Source organism: Procambarus clarkii, chromosome 73 (assembly GCF_040958095.1).
Source record: "Procambarus clarkii isolate CNS0578487 chromosome 73, FALCON_Pclarkii_2.0, whole genome shotgun sequence".
Classification (NCBI taxonomy): Eukaryota; Metazoa; Arthropoda; class Malacostraca; order Decapoda; family Cambaridae; genus Procambarus; species Procambarus clarkii.
In genome coordinates, this window is record NC_091222.1 from 12,799,417 (window position 1) to 12,819,639 (window position 20,223).

The 20,223-nt window shown below is 41.4% G+C and overlaps 1 protein-coding gene across 1 annotated transcript in view; it reads left to right on the top strand.

Annotated features, from left to right (window-relative positions):
• The window catches only part of LOC123774194 (uncharacterized), a 236,164-nt gene that overhangs the window by 148,975 nt on the left and 66,966 nt on the right, over nt 1–20,223 (top strand). The window contains exon 6 of the mRNA XM_069312668.1: nt 3,865–4,009. Coding sequence (XP_069168769.1) covers nt 3,865–4,009 — 145 coding nt within the window. The remainder of the gene's footprint in view (nt 1–3,864; nt 4,010–20,223) is intronic.

Consider the following 20,223-nt stretch of genomic DNA (forward strand, 5'->3'; position numbering starts at 1 on the left):
CTTCCCCGACGGCAACTCGGATGGTAATCTTGGGCATAGCATTTCACCAAATCACCTCATTCTTTGGGGCACACGTGAGGAACACATATGCGAACAAGCCTGAATGGCCCCGAGGACTATATGCGAATGAAAACTCACACCCCAGAAGTGACTCGAACCCATACTCCCAGGAGCAACGCAACTGGTAACTACAGGGCGCCTTAATCCACTTGACCATCACGGCCGTCAAAAGGAAGTGATAGCCGAGGCTATTTGAGCCACTTCCCCGACGGCAACTCGGATGGTAATCTTGGGCATAGCATTTCACCAAATCACCTCATTCTTTGGGGCACACGTGAGGAACACAAATGCGAACAAGCCTGAATGGTCCCCAGGACTATATGCGAATGAAAACTCCCACCCCAGAAGTGACTCGAACCCATACTCCCAGGAGCAACGCAACTGGTAACTACAGGGCGCCTATATTACCATCCGAGTTGCCGTCGGGGAAGTGGCTCAAATAGCCTCGGCTATCACTTCCTTTTGACGGCCGTGATGGTCAAGTGGATTAAGTATGTGGAAAGTTTTGTTCACCTCATCCAAAATTGTTGTAACATATCACCTCACCCAAAATGCGGGTATAAAATAAAATGAGAGGTGTTTAAATCATAGCATAGTAAGAACTCTGTTTAGTGTTTGCAGGTTATAGTTGTGTGTGTGTAAACTAAAAGTCTTTGAAAATGTAATAAGTTATTACGAAAGGCGTTGAAGTGTTGCGTCAGACTAGAAATAAAAATGAAGTTTGGAGAATTGATTTTTCAATTACCATCAACAGTGAATAGAAACATAGGAAATATTGAGAAAATTCGTGTTAGAATTATTAATCTTACTTTTTCGGTCATATTTAATAATATATATATATATATATATATATATATATATATATATATATATATATATATATATATATATATATATATATATATGCGAACAAGCCTGAATGGTCCCCAGGACAATATGCAACTGAAACTATATATATATATATATAACTATATATATATATATATATATATATATATATATATATATATATATATATATATATATATATATATATATATATATGTCGTACCTAGTAGCCAGAACTCACTTCTCAGCCTACTATGCAAGGCCCGATTTGCCTATTAAGCCAAGTTTTCATGAATTAATTGTTTTTCGACTACCTAACCTACCTAACCTAACCTAACCTAATTTTTTCGGCTACCTAACCTAACCTAACCTATAAAGATAGGTTAGGTTAGGTTAGGTAGGGTTGGTTAGGTTCGGTCATATATCTACGTCAATTTTAACTCCAATAAAAAAAAATTAACCTCATACATAATGAAATGGGTAGCTTTATCATTTCATAAGAAAAAAATTAGAGAAAATATATTAATTCAGGAAAACTTGGCTTATTAGGCAAATCGGGCCTTGCATAGTAGGCTGAGAAGTGCGTTCTGGCTATTAGGTACGACATATATATATATATATATATATATATATATATATATATATATATATATATATATATATATATATATATATATATATATATATATATATATATATATAACCAACCCAAAAACAGGTAAACTTAGCTTAGAGTGGTCAAAGAGGATTAAGCGGTCAGAGAAAAAGGATCAAAGATTAAAGAAAAGCCTCATGAACACACAATATATGAATATACAATTATAATGAGACAATGTAAGCCTCTCTATCAAAGTTGTTTCTTAAACTGTTGTGCAATATTATAACTTAAAAATGGATCAAGTTTGTACATTCCAGTAGTAACATTAAGAAGATTTGGACACTCACTGATTAGAGCAGACTCAATCAAATTCCGTTCCACGAAATCCCCACAATTGGTAATATCCTTCCCCCTTCTCCTTTTTCCTTAGTCAGTTTGGTGTTGACAAAGGCTTTAACAAGCCGAAACGTTCACCTCATTTCATATTTCTCTGTGGATTTTCCGCATATATATATATATATATATATATATATATATATATATATATATATATATATATATATATATATATATATATATATATATATATATATATATATATATATATATATATATATATATATATATAAATATATATATATATATATATATATATATATATATATATATATATATATATATATACATATATATATATATATATATATATATATATATATATATATATATATATATATATATATATATATATATATATATATATACACTAGCTGTACCCAGCCACATGTAGATGAGCCACAGCATTCTTCCCTTGTCTCCCAGTCCTCCCCACCATTTCCCCCTCCCCCGTCCCCCCCTCGTCCTCCCAACCATTCCCCACACCCCCATCCTCTCGTCCTCTCCATCCTTTGGTCCCTTTGTTTTCCCCACCATCACCCACTCCTCTGTCCCCTAGTCCTCCTAACCATTCCTCACTCCACCGTCCCTTCCTCCTCCCCTCCAAATCGTACTCCCCCATCCCTTCATCCTCCCTATCATTCCCCTTCCCCTGTTAGCCTCGTCCTCCCCACCATCCCCCACTCCCCTGTCTCCTTGTCCTCAACCCACCATTCTCAATTTTCTTGTTCACTCATCCCCAACTTCCCTGTCCCCTTGTCTTCCCTATCATTTCTCCCTCCCATGTTCCCTCGTCCTCCCCACCATTCCCCACACCCTGTCCCCTCGTCCTTCCCACCATTTCCTACTTCTTCATCCGATGCATTTTCAAATGATCTGATGTTCCCATCAAATAATTGGAAATATGAAATGATCTGATGTTCTCATCACTGAAATATAAGAAAAAGTTAAAAACGTAATTAAAAAAAATGAAAATAATTAAAAAAAATGAACTACTCACGAAATTAACGTATGGTAAAAAACACAGCTCAATTCCAACACAATGTCGTACAAAATATTTAAAACAAAATTAAAATAAATTGAAATCTATGAAAATTCAATATGTCAATGCAGTTGGAAACATTGAAATGGAATTGTAACATATATAGTATAGTGTCTGTTACTCTTACATGCAAGTAGATGGCGCTGTTTTAAAAAAAATGTTTTTACCTGTCACAGGTGTGGCATCTAAACTTATATATACGAAATGAATGGCATGATAAACAACACAGCTCAATTCACCCGCAATGTCACACAAAATAATTAAATCAAAATGAAATAAATTGAAATCTTTGAAAATTCAATTTTTCAATGCAGTCAGAAAAACATTGAAAAGTGAGTTGTAACATATATAGTACAGTGTGTGTTTTTATTACGTGCAACAGTTGGTGTTGTTTAAAAAAAAAGCATGTTTTTACCTATCACATGTGTGACGTCCATACAGTCGGTATATAAAAACATGTGCAATTTTTAATGCAATGCTCTGTAAAAGTTTCAATGCAATCTGTGAAGAACTTTCGGAAATTACAGCGTGTGTTGCTCTTACGTCCAACAGATGGCGCTGGTTTTGAAACAAGCTTGTTTTTTTCCTGTCACAGGTGAGGCATGTATATAGTAGGTGTGTAAAAACACGCGCCTATTCGACTGCAACATTGTGTCAAAATTTCAAAGCAATCGGTAAAGAGGCTTCAAAGATTTCTCTCACATGAAAAACACTAATTTATAAAAAAAAATGATGTTTTTTCTTGTCACAAACGTGACATCTATATAGTATGTATATATAAACCCGCTCGGATGCGAATGGAATGTGGTGTGAAAATTTCAAAGCAATCGGTGAAGAACTTTCGGAGATTAGCGATTTGAACAAACGAACATTTCCATTTTTATTTATATGTTAAAAGTATGAGTTTTTATGTACGTTCACCTATGGATCCTTTTTACAGGTTTCTGGGAAAGATCTGGCACTGATGCCATATTCAAGTGGAACAACTGGAAAGCCCAAGGGAGTTGCTCTGTCCCACAGTGCAGTCGCTTCCAACGTGACTATGCTTGTGCATCCAAGCGTCTTCACTTCCCACGAAACAACAGGTCAGAGAGATGCAACTTTACAGAGGGATGCTAGTAACTTAATATGCAAGATCATTTAAACTGATCATCCAAACAGTTTCTCTTTTAATTGAATAAAAGAATTTGGTAGATGATATTGTTGGAAGACTAAAGTTTGATAAGGGTTCTGGAAATAAAGGTGATAATCAGCCAGAGTTTGCTCTAATGAAACAACAACTAAAACAAAATTGATGGAAATAAGTGCCGTACAAGAGATGGACAGACAAGACAAAGTACTGCACAGTGGGGTTTGTAGGAAGACTGTAAACAAAGGAAGATTGCAAAATGGAGGATACACCATGAAGTGAATACGAGTAATGCACTCTCAACTGTAGCATTTATCAATATATTAAGTAAAATATTAGATGACAGTTAATGGAGTTGAGTCATCTATTTTATCAATGTCTATTACGATGTGGGAGTTTTATCATCTAGACCATCAGTATCTCTTTATTAAGTTGTCAAACTTCCTTTCATATTGTTAACGTGTATGTGAGAAGAGTCCCGTCAGTGCTAGGCTGAATCGTCGGTTGTGTTGACTGGCGGGCAATGTTTACGTCTTCAGCGTCGTAGTACAAGTGGTGTGGGGTTTACTTCTCAACTCTCTTCCCTATTCTAATTCTTAACACAGAATATAAATAAGTATGTCTTAAGTGAAATTCTGACTGATTACGAATTAAACTAAAACATATATGCAGAATTAAATAAAAGAATTTGTTCAACAGACCGGAATTACACTAAGAGATATACTACTACTTAAAATGAGTATACAAATAAAAACCCAAGTGCACATAGCTTGGTATAATAGAGTAGATTCCGTCCCAAAATCCTCTGTTAGGGAAGAAATTATTTCAGGTATCCTGCCACTGCATATGGATATTTGTAGAGAAGCCTCACATTTACATTTACGAATATAAAATTAAATCATGGGCAGCGAGGCACCGGTTCGTTACCCTGCACGTCATCCAAACCATTTCAGACAGTGATTATGAGATAGTCTAGCCTAAAAGAATTTAAGTTAATTCACTAATTGGAAAATTCATTTACTGACAATACACTATAAATATGATAATTATATTCACTTCCTTACTTTGTGGCAAAAACCCTACTATAGTAACCGGAGGAATCCTGGTTCAACTTTGACGATGCCTGCTCGTCAGGCATCGTCAACATAATGCTCGTACAGACCGCTGGTCTGGAGTGGAGGTCAGCAGCCCTCACTGCTCTTCTTGAGGGCCGATGGCTTGTGTTCTGTTTCACTATTTTGGCTTTTGATATTGCCGTTTGGCGTACCTATTCAACGGTCCGGATTCTTATGACGCATGGGGCACAGGATAGTTTATAGATTCTGAAGGTTTTCTGGCAGGTTCTTTGGGCGTGGTGACGGTGTCTAGCGCCTTCTTGGCAGAGACGTGACGGGAGTCGGCGGGTCTTTGTGAGCTCCTGGTATGCCCTCAGCCGTGGTGGGCGGCTGGATTCTGCTCTGCCAGAGGGTACAGGATGACTTTTGCAATTTAATAAGGAGAGGTACATCCCAGGAACCAATTTTAGGTTGCCACAACGTATCTGGAAAGTGTTGGAAAGTAGGAGCAACGTTTGTTTTCACGCATTAGATGCGTAATTTTGTGTGGATGTAAATAAGTTTCTAAAACGTATTGCACGAAACGTTAGCTAAAAAAAAATTGAAACCTTGTGGCAACCTTAACTGAACTGCAATCACATACGGTGATTGCTCAACTCTATCAACAATCACTAACAATGACAACCCCTTTGCAATAACACACACGGCAAGTACTCTAATTTCCAAGTATTAGAATACTGCACACACTTACTGTTGCAAATGATGCAAGTGCTCTCAATAACTCTTAGAACATAGGTCCACAATTTGCAATCACCACAGTAAAAAACACAATAACACTGGGCACCGTGACACTACGATCATATATATATATAATTACTGCTGGCACATGTAGCCTACAGCTATCAAACGTTATTGGGAACACTAAGGAGATGTGGGATATTTGGGGCTTGAATCTGATTATTTAAATATTAATGTAGTAAATTAAATTACGAAGGACCACCCGCTTTTAAAGTAAAGAGGGAAACTGAGAATTTCTGATCATTAGATAATTCCTAGATGAAACCAGTAACTATGGATAAAACTAGAAAGTATGATCATAATAATAATTAATGGGCTGTATTAATAAATGAAACAAACCTCAAACACCTACATTGGGGGGTTATTACTGGAGGTAAGTACGTCCAGGAATTAGTGTGGTTCGTTCACTAATTCAATTAATAATAATCTATTCCTATAAAATAATATTGAAACTGATATCATTACCAAAAGGAGGAACATAGATTATGAGCATAGTAATGAGTTACAGTAAACCACATATCAATCCCAAAGAATTCTGCACAAGATAAATTGCAATAGAATTATAAAAGGAAATAAATCTTAGCTTAACTATTATATATATATATATATATATATATATATATATATATATATATATATATATATATATATATATATATATATATATATATATATATATATATATATATATATATATATACACATATATATATATATACCTTCAAAGGTCATCTATCCTGAGTTCCTGTTAGGATGATAGCCCCTGTGAAATGCCCGTATTTTCAAAGGGTCGTAGATGAAATAATTTCTTTTTAGAGTGAAGGCAGACCTGGGTACCAGCAAACTCTTGCATCCTACCTGCGGCAAGTTAAACATTCTCTTTAAATCCTCATAACAGTCTGTCGTCCTTGGGGATCCAATATTGTAGTCTTATTGAGATAAGAGTATCAAGTACCCCACTTTGATGTGTGCAGTGTTGATGTGTGCAGTGTTGATGTGTACAGTGTTGATGTGGACAGTGTTGATGTGGACAGTTTTGATGTGTGCAGTGTTGATGTGTGCAGTGTTGATGTGTGCAATGTTGATGTGTAAAGTGTTGATGTGTACAGTGTTGATGTGTACAGTGTTGATGTGTGCAGTGTTGATGTGTGTAGTGTTGTTGTGTGCAGTGTTGACGTGTGCAGTGTTGATGTGTGCAGTGTTGATGTGTGCAGTGTTGATGTGTGTAGTGTTGATGTGTACAGTGTTGATGTGTGCAGTGCCGATGTATGCAGTGATGATGTGTGCAGTGTTGATGTGTACAGTGTTGATGTGTACAGTGTTGATGTGTACAGTGTTGATGTGTGCAGTGTTGATGTGTGCAGTGTTGATGTGTGTAGTGTTGATGTGTACAGTGTTGATGTGTGCAGTGTTGATGTGTGCAGTGTTGATGTGTGCAGTGTTGATGTGTACAGTGTTGATGTGTGTTGTGTTGATGTGTACAGTGTTGATGTGTGCAGTGCCGATGTATGCAGTGTTGATGTGTGCAGTGTTGATGTGTGCAGTGCCGATGTATGCAGTGATGATGTGTGCAGTGTTGATGTGTGCAGTGTTGATGTGTACAGTGTTGATGTGTGCAGTGCCGATGTATGCAGTGCCGATGTATGCAGTGCCGATGTATGCAGTGTTGATGTGTGCAGTGCCGATGTATGCAGTGATGATGTGTACAGTGTTGATGTGTGCAGTGTTGATGTGTGCAGTGTTGATGTGTACAGTGTTGATGTGTGCAGTGTTGATGTGTGTGTAGTGTTGATGTGTACAGTGTTGATGTGTGCAGTGATGATGTGTGCAGTGTTGTGTACAGTGTTGATGTGTGCAGTGTTGATGTGTGCAGTGTTGATGTGTGCAGTGTTGATGTGTGCAGTGTTGATGTGTGCAGTGTTGATGTGTGTAGTGTTGATGTGTGCAGTGTTGATGTGTGCAGTGTTGATGTGTGTAGTGTTGATGTGTACAGTGTTGATGTGTGCAGTGATGATGTGTGCAGTGTTGTGTACAGTGTTGATGTGTGCAGTGTTGATGTGTGCAGTGTTGTGTACAGTGTTGATGTGTGCAGTGTTGATGTGTGCAGTGTTGATGTGTGTAGTGTTGATGTGTTCAGTGTTGATGTGTGTAGTGTTGATGTGTACAGTGTTGATGTGCAGTGTTGATGTGTGCAGTCAGATAGATAACTGTTTCTAGTGAGGTGCCCCATGGGTTCTGTTACAACACTCTAGGAAGCGTTTAAGGTTAGTATTAGTATTACAGTTCAGAGTTTTATATATACAAAGTACACATAGGACAACAAAGAGATTAGTGAAATTCTAAGAAGCCAGTATGAGGCTATGTTTAGCACACCAATAAACAACATGAAAGTTGATGACCCAGACAGCTTCTTTATGAATGACATTCAAGCTGCAGATAATATAACGGATATTACCACAAACTTGGAAGACTTTGAAAGAGAAATTGAGAATATGCCTATGCACTCAGCTCCTGGGCCTGACTCATGGAATTCAATATTCATAAAGAAATGTAAAGTACCAGTAGCGAGAGCACTCAGCGTAATATGGAGAAAGAGCCTGGATACAGGGGAGATACTAGCAGCACTTAAATCTGCAGATATATCTCCGTTGCACAAGGGGGGGGGGGGGTAAAGCCTTGGCAAAAAATTATAGGCCAGTTGCACTAACATCACACATGATAAAAGTGTTTGAAAGAGTGATTAGGAATCAAATTTCTAGTTTTATTGAAAACAATGAATTGCACAATCCAGGACAACATGGATTTAGAGCGGGAAGATCCTGTCTGCCACAGTTACTCGACCACTATGACAAAGTCACTGAAGCCTCTAGAAGAAAAACAAAATGCAGATGTTGTGTACACAGACTTTGCAAAGGCGTTCGACAAATGTGACCATGGGGTGATAGCTCACAAAATGAGGTCAATGGGAATAACTGGAAAAGTAGGACGCTGGATACTCAATTTCCTGTCGAACAGAACACAAGGAGTAACAGTCAATCAGATAAAATCGAGTCCAAGCGATGTTAAAAGCTCTGTACTTCAAGGTACAGTCCTTGCACCGCTACTGTTCCTTATTCTCATGTCTGATATAGACAAAAATACACGTCACAGCTTCGTGTCGTCCTTTGCAGATGACACAAAAATCAGCATGAAAATTACCTCTGCTGAAGACATTGAAAAACTACAAGCAGATGTCAACAAAGTTTTCGATTGGGCAGCAGAAAATAACATGATGTTTAACATTGATAAATTTCAGGCACTCAGATACGGCAAAAAGGAGGATCTGAAACATAATACAGGATACAAAACAAAATCGAATCTTCCCATAGTACAAAAACAGCATGTCAAGGATTTGGGAATAATGATGTCCGACGATATTGTTTAGGGAGCATAACCAAGCAAATGTCGCGTCAGCCAGAAAAATGATCGGATGGATTACGAGAACTTTCAAATCCAGGGATCCCATCACAATTGTTGTACTCTTCAAGTCACTTGTGTTCTCCCGTCTCGAGTACTGCTCAGTACTCACTTCCCCCTTCAGAGCAGGAGAGATTGCTGAAATAGAGGGAATACAGAGAACATATACGGCACGCATAGACGAGATAAAACACCTAAATTATTGGGATCGTCTCAAAGCTCTCCAAATGTACTCTCTAGAAAGGAGACGAGAAAGATACCAAATAATATACACATGGAAAATACTGGAGGGCCAGGTCCCAAATCTACACAGTAAAATAACAACGTACTGGAGTGAACGATATGGAAGAAAATGCAAGATTGAACCAGTGAAGAGCAGAGGTGCCATAGGTACAATCAGAGAGCACTGTATAAACATTAGAGGTCCGCGGTTGTTCAACGTCCTCCCTGCGACTATAAGAAATATTGCTGGAATAACCGTGGACATCTTCAAGAGAAAACTGGACTGTTTTCTAAGAGAAGTTCCGAATCAGCCGGGCTGTGGTGGGTATGTGGCCCTGCGGGCCGCTCCAAGCAACAGCCTGGTGGACCAAACTCTCACAAGTCGAGCCTGGCCTCGGGCCGGGCTTGGGGAGTAGAAAAACTCCCAGAACCCCATCAAGCAGGTACACTTAAGAGGACAGCAGTGACTTAGTATATAATATTTTCAAGAATTTAAAAAAGGGGGCTGAGAGCTTTCAGAGGCTAGAGTTTGTTATTGTTTGAATTGCTGATTTGTTTGATAATTGCTGAGTAATTAGAGGACATAAATGATTTTGGGTAGTAGAACCCCAAGCACAGATACCATCATTGGGATAAGGATAGATGAGAGAGTAACAGAGTGTTACCAGGGCAGGGCGAGTACATAATATCTAACTGTAGAAAGAATGCTAATTGTTTTAGAAACTCTTTTAGGTATATGTTGAATATGGCCCTGGAAATTCAGCTTGTTATCAATGAGAACACCAAGGAAATTACCATCTGCTTTGTTACTAATTTGGATATTCATACATATCATACTAATATGCATACACACTAAAGTGATTGTGATATCAATGAGAAAATCCACCAGGGCTTTGAAGTGGCTCAAACCTACGACCCTGGTATTGCCAGTCACGTTCTCTACCACTGTACCATCAGACCTTGTAGAAATTCATACAACCCGATTTCTACTGATATCACAGGAAGTCTGGAGGCCCCAACTGAAGCCAGACCAAGTGTTTACATATTACCCACAAGTACTTGGGTACATGGTCAGAGTGGTCTCCTAACTTCAGAAACACACATAAATGACATTAACGTGATATATATCAAAGAGAAAATGCACCAGGGTTGTGAGGTAGCGCGAACCTACGACCCCGGCATTGCCCCGGCATTGGATCTTCTCACTGATATATATAACGTTAGTGTGATTTCTGTGTTTCTGAAGCTGGGGCATAAAAGTGTGGGACCACTCTGCCCATCTAGGGAGCCGGTCGGCCGAGCGAACAGCACGCTGAACTTGTGATCCTGTGGCCCTGGGTTCGATCCCAGGCGCCGGCGAGAAACATTGGGCAGAGTTTCTTTCTCCCTATGCCCCTGTTACCTAGCAGTAAAATAGGTACCTGGGTGTTAGTCAGCTGTCACGGGCTGCTTCCTGGGGGTGGATGCCTGGTCGAGGATCGGGCCGCGGGGACACTAAAAAGCCCTGAAATCATCTCAAGATAACCTCAAGATCCACCTGAGTGCTTGTGGGTCATACCTAAACACTTGGATTAGCTTCAGTAAGGACATCCACACTTCCTGTGATTTCAGTAGAAATCCGGTTGTATGACTTTTTGCAAGCAGGCAGTAGTCCAATGATAGAGTACGTGATTGGCAATGCCGACATCATAGGTTCGCGCCTCCTCACAGCCCAGGAGGATTTTCTCAGTTTGGATATTGGTTATTTGGTTTTATCAATATTAAAGGTTAATTTGTTAGCAGTAAGCCAAAGATGGATTTTCTCTAGTTCAGTATTCAGTGTCATTCTGAATAAGAGAGTTAGGACTGGAGAAAATGAAGGTTGTCTCATCGGCAAATAAGATTGGTTTGAGGTGTTGAGAGGCATTTGGAAGGTCATAAATTATAATAATAATAATAATAATAATAATAATAATAATAATAATAATAATAATAATAATAATAATTTATTTGCAAGAAAGTACAATAGATTGGTGACTTGGACCTGTCTGCAGACAGTCACTGAGTCTGGTTGCTTAGTTATTCTCTCTAGTGCTGCAGTTAAATACTGCTCTTAAAGGAGTGGTCAAAGATTGTTTGGACACAGCATGATGTGGCAAGTAGTGACCTTCCTAGGTGTTATCCACGGTAACTAACTCGATAAAGTTGTTAACAAGTTGCTGTGTTATGACTTTCTGATACTGTTTCAATTAAAGATTTCAATTAATCAACTGCCAATTAATGCACAACTATATTCTACCCACTTCAAGACTCCGAACCAGTATAGAAGCATCAAGAGGAAGTATGGGCCAATAGGCCCTCTGCAGTTAATTCCATTCTTATGTTCTCATATCCAATTAATACCAATAGTTTCGTGTTTTGTCTTGTGTTTGTCACAAGTTTGTTCACTTCATCCAAAACTGTTGCACTATATCACCTCACCCAAATGCGAGTATAAGTATGACGGATTTGCTGACTCTGTTTAATGTTTACAGGTTACAGTTGTGTGTAAACTAAAGTCTTTGAAAATGTAATAAGTTATTATGAAACACGTTCAAGAGTCGCATCAGGCAAGAAATAAAAATTAATTTTGGAGAACTGAATTTTCAATTACCATCGACAGTAAAAAGAAACATAAGAAATATTGAGAAAATTCGTGTTAGAATTATTAATCTTACCTTTTCGGTCATATTTAACAACATCTATATATAAATATCTTTCCTCTAACCACTCAATTAGGTCCGGAAAGCAGAATAACTCGCAGACAGGTAGACTTGTTCTTCAGGCTATCTGGGGTCATAACGCTTAGTTATACAGTTATGGTGAACAAAACATGTTGAAACTTATATATAACATATGTATAGTGTAATAAAACCACCAACAGTATTGTGGAAGGAGGAATGTTGGCGAGTTAGGTGTTGAAGGAGTGAAGAAGGGCTGGCTGGGTTTGGCAGCCAACTCCTATTTTTTGGGGGCTCACCATACCAACTTAGTAATATGTTATGGTGAACACTTACATAGATAGGTATATACAATGTGTGTATATTGTATAAAAACAACAAAAACACGGTTTGATTGATCGTTGAATATATATATATATATATATATATATATATATATATATATATATATATATATATATATATATATATATATATATATATATATATATATATATATATATATAGACTTGCCTAATAACCACAAGCTGAATGAAGTTTATAACTTTTTAACAATCAACCCACCAGGAGACTCGAACCCTGGCCCACAGAGGTGCAGGTACACACTGTATCCACGGCACCATACTTCAAAGCCATTAAGAGAGGTAGGAATTCTGGGGTATTTTACCAACAAAATTCCATTACTCTCCCAGGCAATGAGATGATGAGGGACCTCTGGTGTTCTTTAATCGAGCCCTGTTATGTGGGAAAACTCGGTGTAAATGATTAACAAGCATTTACACCGAGTTTTCCCATATATATATATATATATATATATATATATATATATATATATATATATATATATATATATATATATATATATATATATATATATATATATATATATATATATATATATATATATATATGTATGTATATTCAACGATCAATCAAACTGTGGTAGTAGGGTAGGTGGTAGCAGATATATGTGTATATATATATCCACCCAGGGTGGGTGGTAGAATATATATATATATATATATATATATATATATATATATATATATATATATATATATATATCTTCTATCACTCACCCTGGGTGGATATATATATATAAATATCTGCAACCACCCACCCTGCTACCTGTGCCTGACCCAGACGCCCATCCACACTCAGCCTACCCACACACGGTGCCCAGGCCATGCCCAGCTCCCCCAGGAGGGTAATGCTTGCCTTGTTACACTCCATTCGGGAAGGAGAGGGTGCACTCAGTGGGCAGCCAGGCGTCTGGCCATCTAGTCATGGCGGGTGTTGCACCTGACACACAGCCTCCTTCCAGCCAAGAGGGGAAACGCCTACGTGGAAACTGTCAAGTGTGTGACAGACGGTTTCGTCTGGTTGCTGATGGGACTGCCCGCCAACATTCTGTTAATTCAGGTCGTTGTCTAGGGCCTAGGCGCCCGCCCCGGGACAGTGACGATGGACAACCTGCTGCAGGAGCGAGGAACAATACCTCCCTCAACTTTATTTTAGCAGACAATCTACTTGAAGCAGTCAAAGCGACGTCCACCAGGACCTTGCCCCACATCCCCAAGGCTGCCCGTCACCAAGCAGCTACCAAGCTCACCAGTCTTCTGATAAAGGCCAACAATGCTCCTAGAACGATTGAAGCATGGCATAATCTCCAACTTTACTCTCCTAATCTCCTAAGACATTAGCAACCTCCGTAATCAGTGCTCTTAATGAATTCCCCAGAGCAGACAACCTGGCCCGCCTCCCCCCTCGTGCCAAGAACACCGACCGCAAGAACGACAAACAACAGTTCACCCGAGAACCACAAACTGAGAGCACAGACCACCAGGTAAATAGAAGAGGGCAATACCACGGATGCCATCAGAATCATAACCAGCGATGACACTATTGTCTCCAGGAACGCCACGACAGCACGGGCTCTACAAGACACACCCACACAGAGCCGCAGACAGCAGCAGGGATCCCCAGGAAAACAATATTGACTTAGAACCCTTGACTGTCCGAGAATCTGAGGTGTACAAAGCAGCCATGTCTTTCCCAACCGGTTCAGCAGGGGGCTTTACAGGCCTAAGACCCCAGCACCTCAAACGATTTTATAGATTATACAATTGACGATCTACTATAAAACCAACAAAACGGCCAACCTACTCATGAGAAACTCTCCAGACACAAAGCAGAACGCTTTAAAGGAGATCAATGTCGTCTATGTCTTTAAATGCTCACTTGGGGACTGTAAGCGTCAAAGAATTCAGTATATAGGCAAGACAACAACATCTCTTTCCAGGCGATTAACGATGCATAAGCAACAGGGCTCCATTAAGGAACATATAATCTCTTCGCACAACCAGACCAACACCAGAGAAGTCTTAACAAAAAACACGGAAATCATCAATAGATACAGCGATACCAGGCGGCTAGATATCTGCGAGGCACTACACATTAAGAAGTCAACACCAGCAATCAACAGCCAATTAATGCACAACTATATTCTACCCACTTCAAGACTCCGAACCAATATAGAAGCATCAAGAAATATGGGCCAATAGGCCCTTTGCAGTTACTTCCGCTCTTCCCTTTAACTTACAAAATATTATACCCATTGTTTCGTGTTCTGTCTTGTGATAAAAAAATGTTTTCACCTCATCCAAAACTGTTGTAACATATCACCTCACCCAAATGCAGGTATAAAATCAAAGCTGTTTAAACTCTGTTCAGTTATAGTTGAGTGTATGTAAACTAAAGTCTTTGAAAATGTAATAAGTGTTACGAAACGCATTCAAGGGTCGCGTCAGACTAGAAATAAAAATGAATTTTGGAGAATTGATCTTTAAATTACCATCAATAGTGAAAAGAAATATAAGAAAGATAGAGAAAATTCGTGTTAGAATTATTAATCTTACTTTTTCGGTCATATTTAATAATACATGTCTACAGGAAAGACTGCTACCAATATATATATATATATATATATATATATATATATATATATATATATATATATATATATATATATATATATATATATGTCGTACCTAGTCGCCAGAACGCACTTTTCAGCCTACTATGCAAGGCCCGATTTGCCTAATAAGCCAAGTTTTCATGAATTAATTGTTTTTCGACTACCTAACCTAACCTAACCTAACTTTTTCGGCTACCTAACCTAACCTAACCTATAAAGATAGGTTAGGTTAGGTTAGGTGGGGTTGGTTAGGTTCGGTCATATATCTACATTAATTTTAACTTTAATAAAAAAAATTGATCTCATACATAATGAAATGGGTAGCTTCATCATTTCATAACAAAAAAAATAGAGAAAATATATTAACTCAGGAAAACTTGGCTTATTAGGCAAATTGGGCCTTGCATAGTAGGCTGAGAAGTGCGTTCTGGCTACTAGGTACGATATATATATATATATATATATATATATATATATATATATATATATATATATATATATATATATATATATATATATATATATATATATATATATATGTCGTACCTAGTAGCCAGAACGCACTTCTCAGCCTACTATGTGTTACGGTGCCCTCTCCTATTTCTTCCGTTTGCCGGCTTAAAGAGTCATATCAGCTCTCCCTACTGATTCTCTGAGGTTCAGGGAGTCTAATGATATATGTGGCGACCAGACCGGCTGCCAGTTAAGGGAAGGAAGTTATATTATAAGTTGTAAATAAAGGAAAATTGGCGCCCTGTTATAAAATGAAACAGTATCCCCTACGGCGGATATGACCTTTTGGAAGGGACATTAGCCGATCGCGGATTGGTCGACGTAGGTCGCGGGCGACAAATCAGGGCCCGCCATGACGTCACCGAGTGCCCCGGGCGGCGCCAACGTCAGAGTTGTTCTGACCTTGGAAGCGACAAGACGCGCCTCGGTCTGCTCTCAAGGATTGGAGGCTCTGCAAGCCTTGTTCAGTGGATTGAGCTGGCCATCGCAGCCCATCATAGTTATTGGAGACCCTGCGCTTCTGGGAAGCAAAAGAGGAACCAAGTTCAGTGAGCAGAGAAGTGCCAAACTTGGAAAATAGTCGGCGACGACGCTGGGCGGCGCCGCTGGCTGGACGTTGAGGTCTGGAAGGTGGGCGGGCAGGCCTAGCTGTGACTGGGGTCACATCCACTGAGAATCTTGGAAGGACGACACCGTGCCTAGGACAAGGAGCAACGCCTTGTGGGAGAGGCGAGTGTGGGGAAAATAGTGATTAGCTCAGCGCCTATCGATGAACCAGGATTGGGGCAGCTGAATCTCAGGGATTGGAACGGCGACGACGCGAAGGCTCCACGACACCTGAGGACCTGTGGAACGTCCTGGATCGTCAAGGATCGACCCAAGGAAGCGTGGGAACCTCACACCATCGAGGGACAGGCGTCGTGAGCCAGGAATGTAAGGTAGATCATTTTCCCTCCAATTACCCCTTGTATGAGTAGGCTAGTTAGGCCACAATATTTACTTGTGTATGTGGCAGCAAGACTTTATTACTTTAATAGTAGAATAGGCTGCAAGGCAGCTTGAGTCCAGGACTGTCAGAGAGGACAGTGTGTATGGATGGCAGGACAGTGAAGAAGAGGCGCCGACGTGGTGAAGAGGTCCTCCTGTGAGAGTGTGAGACTCCTGTCTTTCTGCCCAGTTGAAGGAGGGTTGGAGGTCGTGGAAGAGGCTGACGATCTCCAGACTCATTATCCATATTTCCGTATTCATGTATTACTTGTGATTGTGTGTGTGTGTTCATGTAATTTGCATCAGTAAATCCACACATTTTATCACTGTGTTTGAGTGTGCCTCCATTTATGATATTTCTCTATGAGCATACATTTCTGGCTACAAACAATATATAATACACCCACTGAACTGCGTTGCTGGGGCGCAGATATAATAACCCAGCTGGCGACCTTGCTAAGAGGAAGATAGAGAAGACAGGCGGGAAAGGAGTTCCTGCAACCTTTTTTGTCTGGCAGGCAAGACTCAGGGAGGTCATGGTTATAGGTAAGCCTGAGTCTTCCTTCACTCCCCCATGGGTCTAGGCCGGAACTGTTAACAGCAGTTTCCCTGTGTTTGACTGAAGGGCTTCCAGGGTGAATCAGTGGCACCCCTTTGTGGTGGAAGCAAATACCTGCGGAGGTGGGCATTGTTGGTCCTCTCTTGTGTGACCAAGGAGACTCCGGTGAATCCAGGGAGTCGGAGGGGCTGAGTATTTGAGCCTTTGAGCCCCTAGCAGCCGAGTGTTAGCAGAGCCCCGGACCACCCACCCCCACGTGACAAGAGAACTGGCGACCTCGCCAGGATTCGAACCCCAGTAGTCAAGAACTGGGAACTTCGCCAGGAAGCGTGGATCAAGCTACAGTGTGGACCAAATTTCAAGACAAGTGTTGCCAGGGTACTAATACAGTGTGACCAGTGAATTCGGTGGTACTGTTACTCAACCAGCTAAGGGACTGAAACGGTGAAATTAGTGCCTACTAACTTGTCTGTGCTGTCGTGTATGCTTGATGATATAGAGATGGAGGAAGACAAAGTAAAGAAATTTATTGACACAAGGGACGAGAGAATTTTGGAAGAGTGTACCAAGGCCCAGCTCCAACAAGTGGCAAACCACTTTGGGATCAGGTTGAGGACGACTAAGGTAGCGGAGCGAAGGATAGAGATCATGGCACAGCTCACAGCTCGAGAGGAAGCGACGGGAGAGGAGCCATCTCAAGAGGAGCCGTCCCGAGGAGAGCCGTCGCAAGGTGAACCGTCCCGACTAGGGCCTCCCCAAGCGCCTACCAGTGTGGAGAGAATTCACAGTGAACATGGGAGCAGTGGGAGGTCCGGCTGTAGTAAGAGGAGCCTGCAATTGGAAATAATGAAGATGCAACTGGAAGCCCAGCTGCGACGAGAGGAGAGAGAAGCGCAAATGCAGCGAGAGGAGAGAGAAGCGCAAATGCAGCGAGAGGAGCGAGAAGCTCGGCCGCAGCGAGAAGAAGGAGAGAGACAACTGCGACTGGAGGAGATAAAGGCAAAGAAAGAAGTCGAATTGCGTCGCGTTGAACGTGGTCTGCCCTCACTACCTGCACGGCGGGATGACCTCAAGGTAAGGGAACGTGACTTACCTACGTTCGAACCACAAGAAGCTGAGGCGTTCTTCGAACACTTTGAACGGATAGCGACTCTGAAGGAGTGGCCGGAAGATGATTGGGCTGCTCTGGTCCAGGGCAGATTGACTGGTGAGGCCCGGGAAGCCTATAACATGCTGGACCTAGAGGAATGTACTAGTTATGACGCGATTAAGAATGCGGTTCTCCACTCATTCCGGCTGACTCCGGAGATGTACCGGAAGCGGTTCAGAGAGTGTACAAGAGCGTCGGGAAAGACTTACGCCGAGACCGCCAGGGATATGGAACGGAAATTCCTACGATGGTTGAAGGCGGAGGAAGCGGAGTCGGTGGATGATATCAAACGACTGATAGTGATGGAGAAGTTTATGTCAGTGCTCCATCCTGAGTGGCGAGTAAGGTTGAGAGAAGCAGGTATTAAGGACCTGAAGGCTGCAGCGGATCGAGCCGACATGCTGGAGGAGGCGCTACATATCAGGAGGGAGGGGCCGCCCAGACACTCGCCTTACCCCAGGTCGGGAGGGAACCTTAGGAGTTCAGGAGGAGCGAGGACGAGTGGGGACTCTCCCATGAGTAGTGTGCCCGATGAAGTAACGTGGTTCAAGAGCTCAAGAGACGCGGGGAGGAAGCCCCAAGCTGTGAGCAGTGGACCTAACTCGGGAGCGAGTGCTGCAGTCCCGGACACGACGACAGGGAGTCCAAGGAGGACCCAGGGGACGTCTGCAAGTGGTACCGCCAGAGTGACTGGCGAGTGGCCGCCCAGGGGAGGCAGCCGATGTTTCAACTGTGGTGTGAGAGGACATTATGCCCGCGAGTGTGAGGAGCACCAAAGGAATGTAGGATTAATGTTGGAAGAGGAGAGAGTGTTTGTTCACACCCCATATTATAGTGGACCCAACGTGAATGGTTGGGAAATGAAGTTGGGTGAACATCCCTTCGTTTTCGAGGCCAACGTGAAGTTGGGAAAGTCAGACCCAGTGGAGGTGGCCGTTCTTCGAGATACGGGTGCTGACATAAGCATGGTGACCAGGAGTATTCTCCCCAAGGAATTTAATGATTCACCTGTGGGAGTGGTGAGGATACGCAGTGTGGGGGAGGAATACAGGTTGCCACTTCACGAAGTACAGCTGATTGCCGACTGCGGAGTCGAGAAAGCTATAGTAGCTGTAGCCCCTAAGTTACCCCTAGAGCATGTACAGATGGTGCTGGGTAATGACCTCGGAGGAGGCAGGATACAACCCGATTGGGCCAGGAGTGCCTATGTAGCAAGCAGCGGTACAACCCTGCCGGGTGAGGTATCGGTCGTTCCAGATGGTAGTGAGGAAGCCGACTTCGCCAGGGGAAACGTCGCCAGAGACGACGACAACGAGGGCGAGAGTGCAGAGAGGTCGTCGGAGGTCGTGGATAACCCCGACGAGGACCTCCGACTAAGCCTGATGATGCGTGTAGAGGAATGGCGAGGAGCAGCTGTACAAACGCCTGGGGCGGTGAAGAGGCTGCAGACCGCACTCCCTCCATACAGAAACGTGAATAAAGTAAGCTCAGTGGATGAGCGAACGGCAGTGAGGGGCAGAGTGGAGGAGCCACGACGCAAGGCACCCTATGCCGGCCAGATGAATAGTGGTAGGTGCAAGATGAACCACCGTGGTGAGGTGAGCCACAGGGAGGTGGATGAGCCCAACCACGAACCGAAGAAGACGTCTGCAGGGAAGAGAATCTCATGGAGGAGTGAAGATGTTCGTCGGGAACGAAGGAGCGAATGGTATAGGAAAGGCAATACGAAGAGAGCAGGGAATAGGTACACCCAG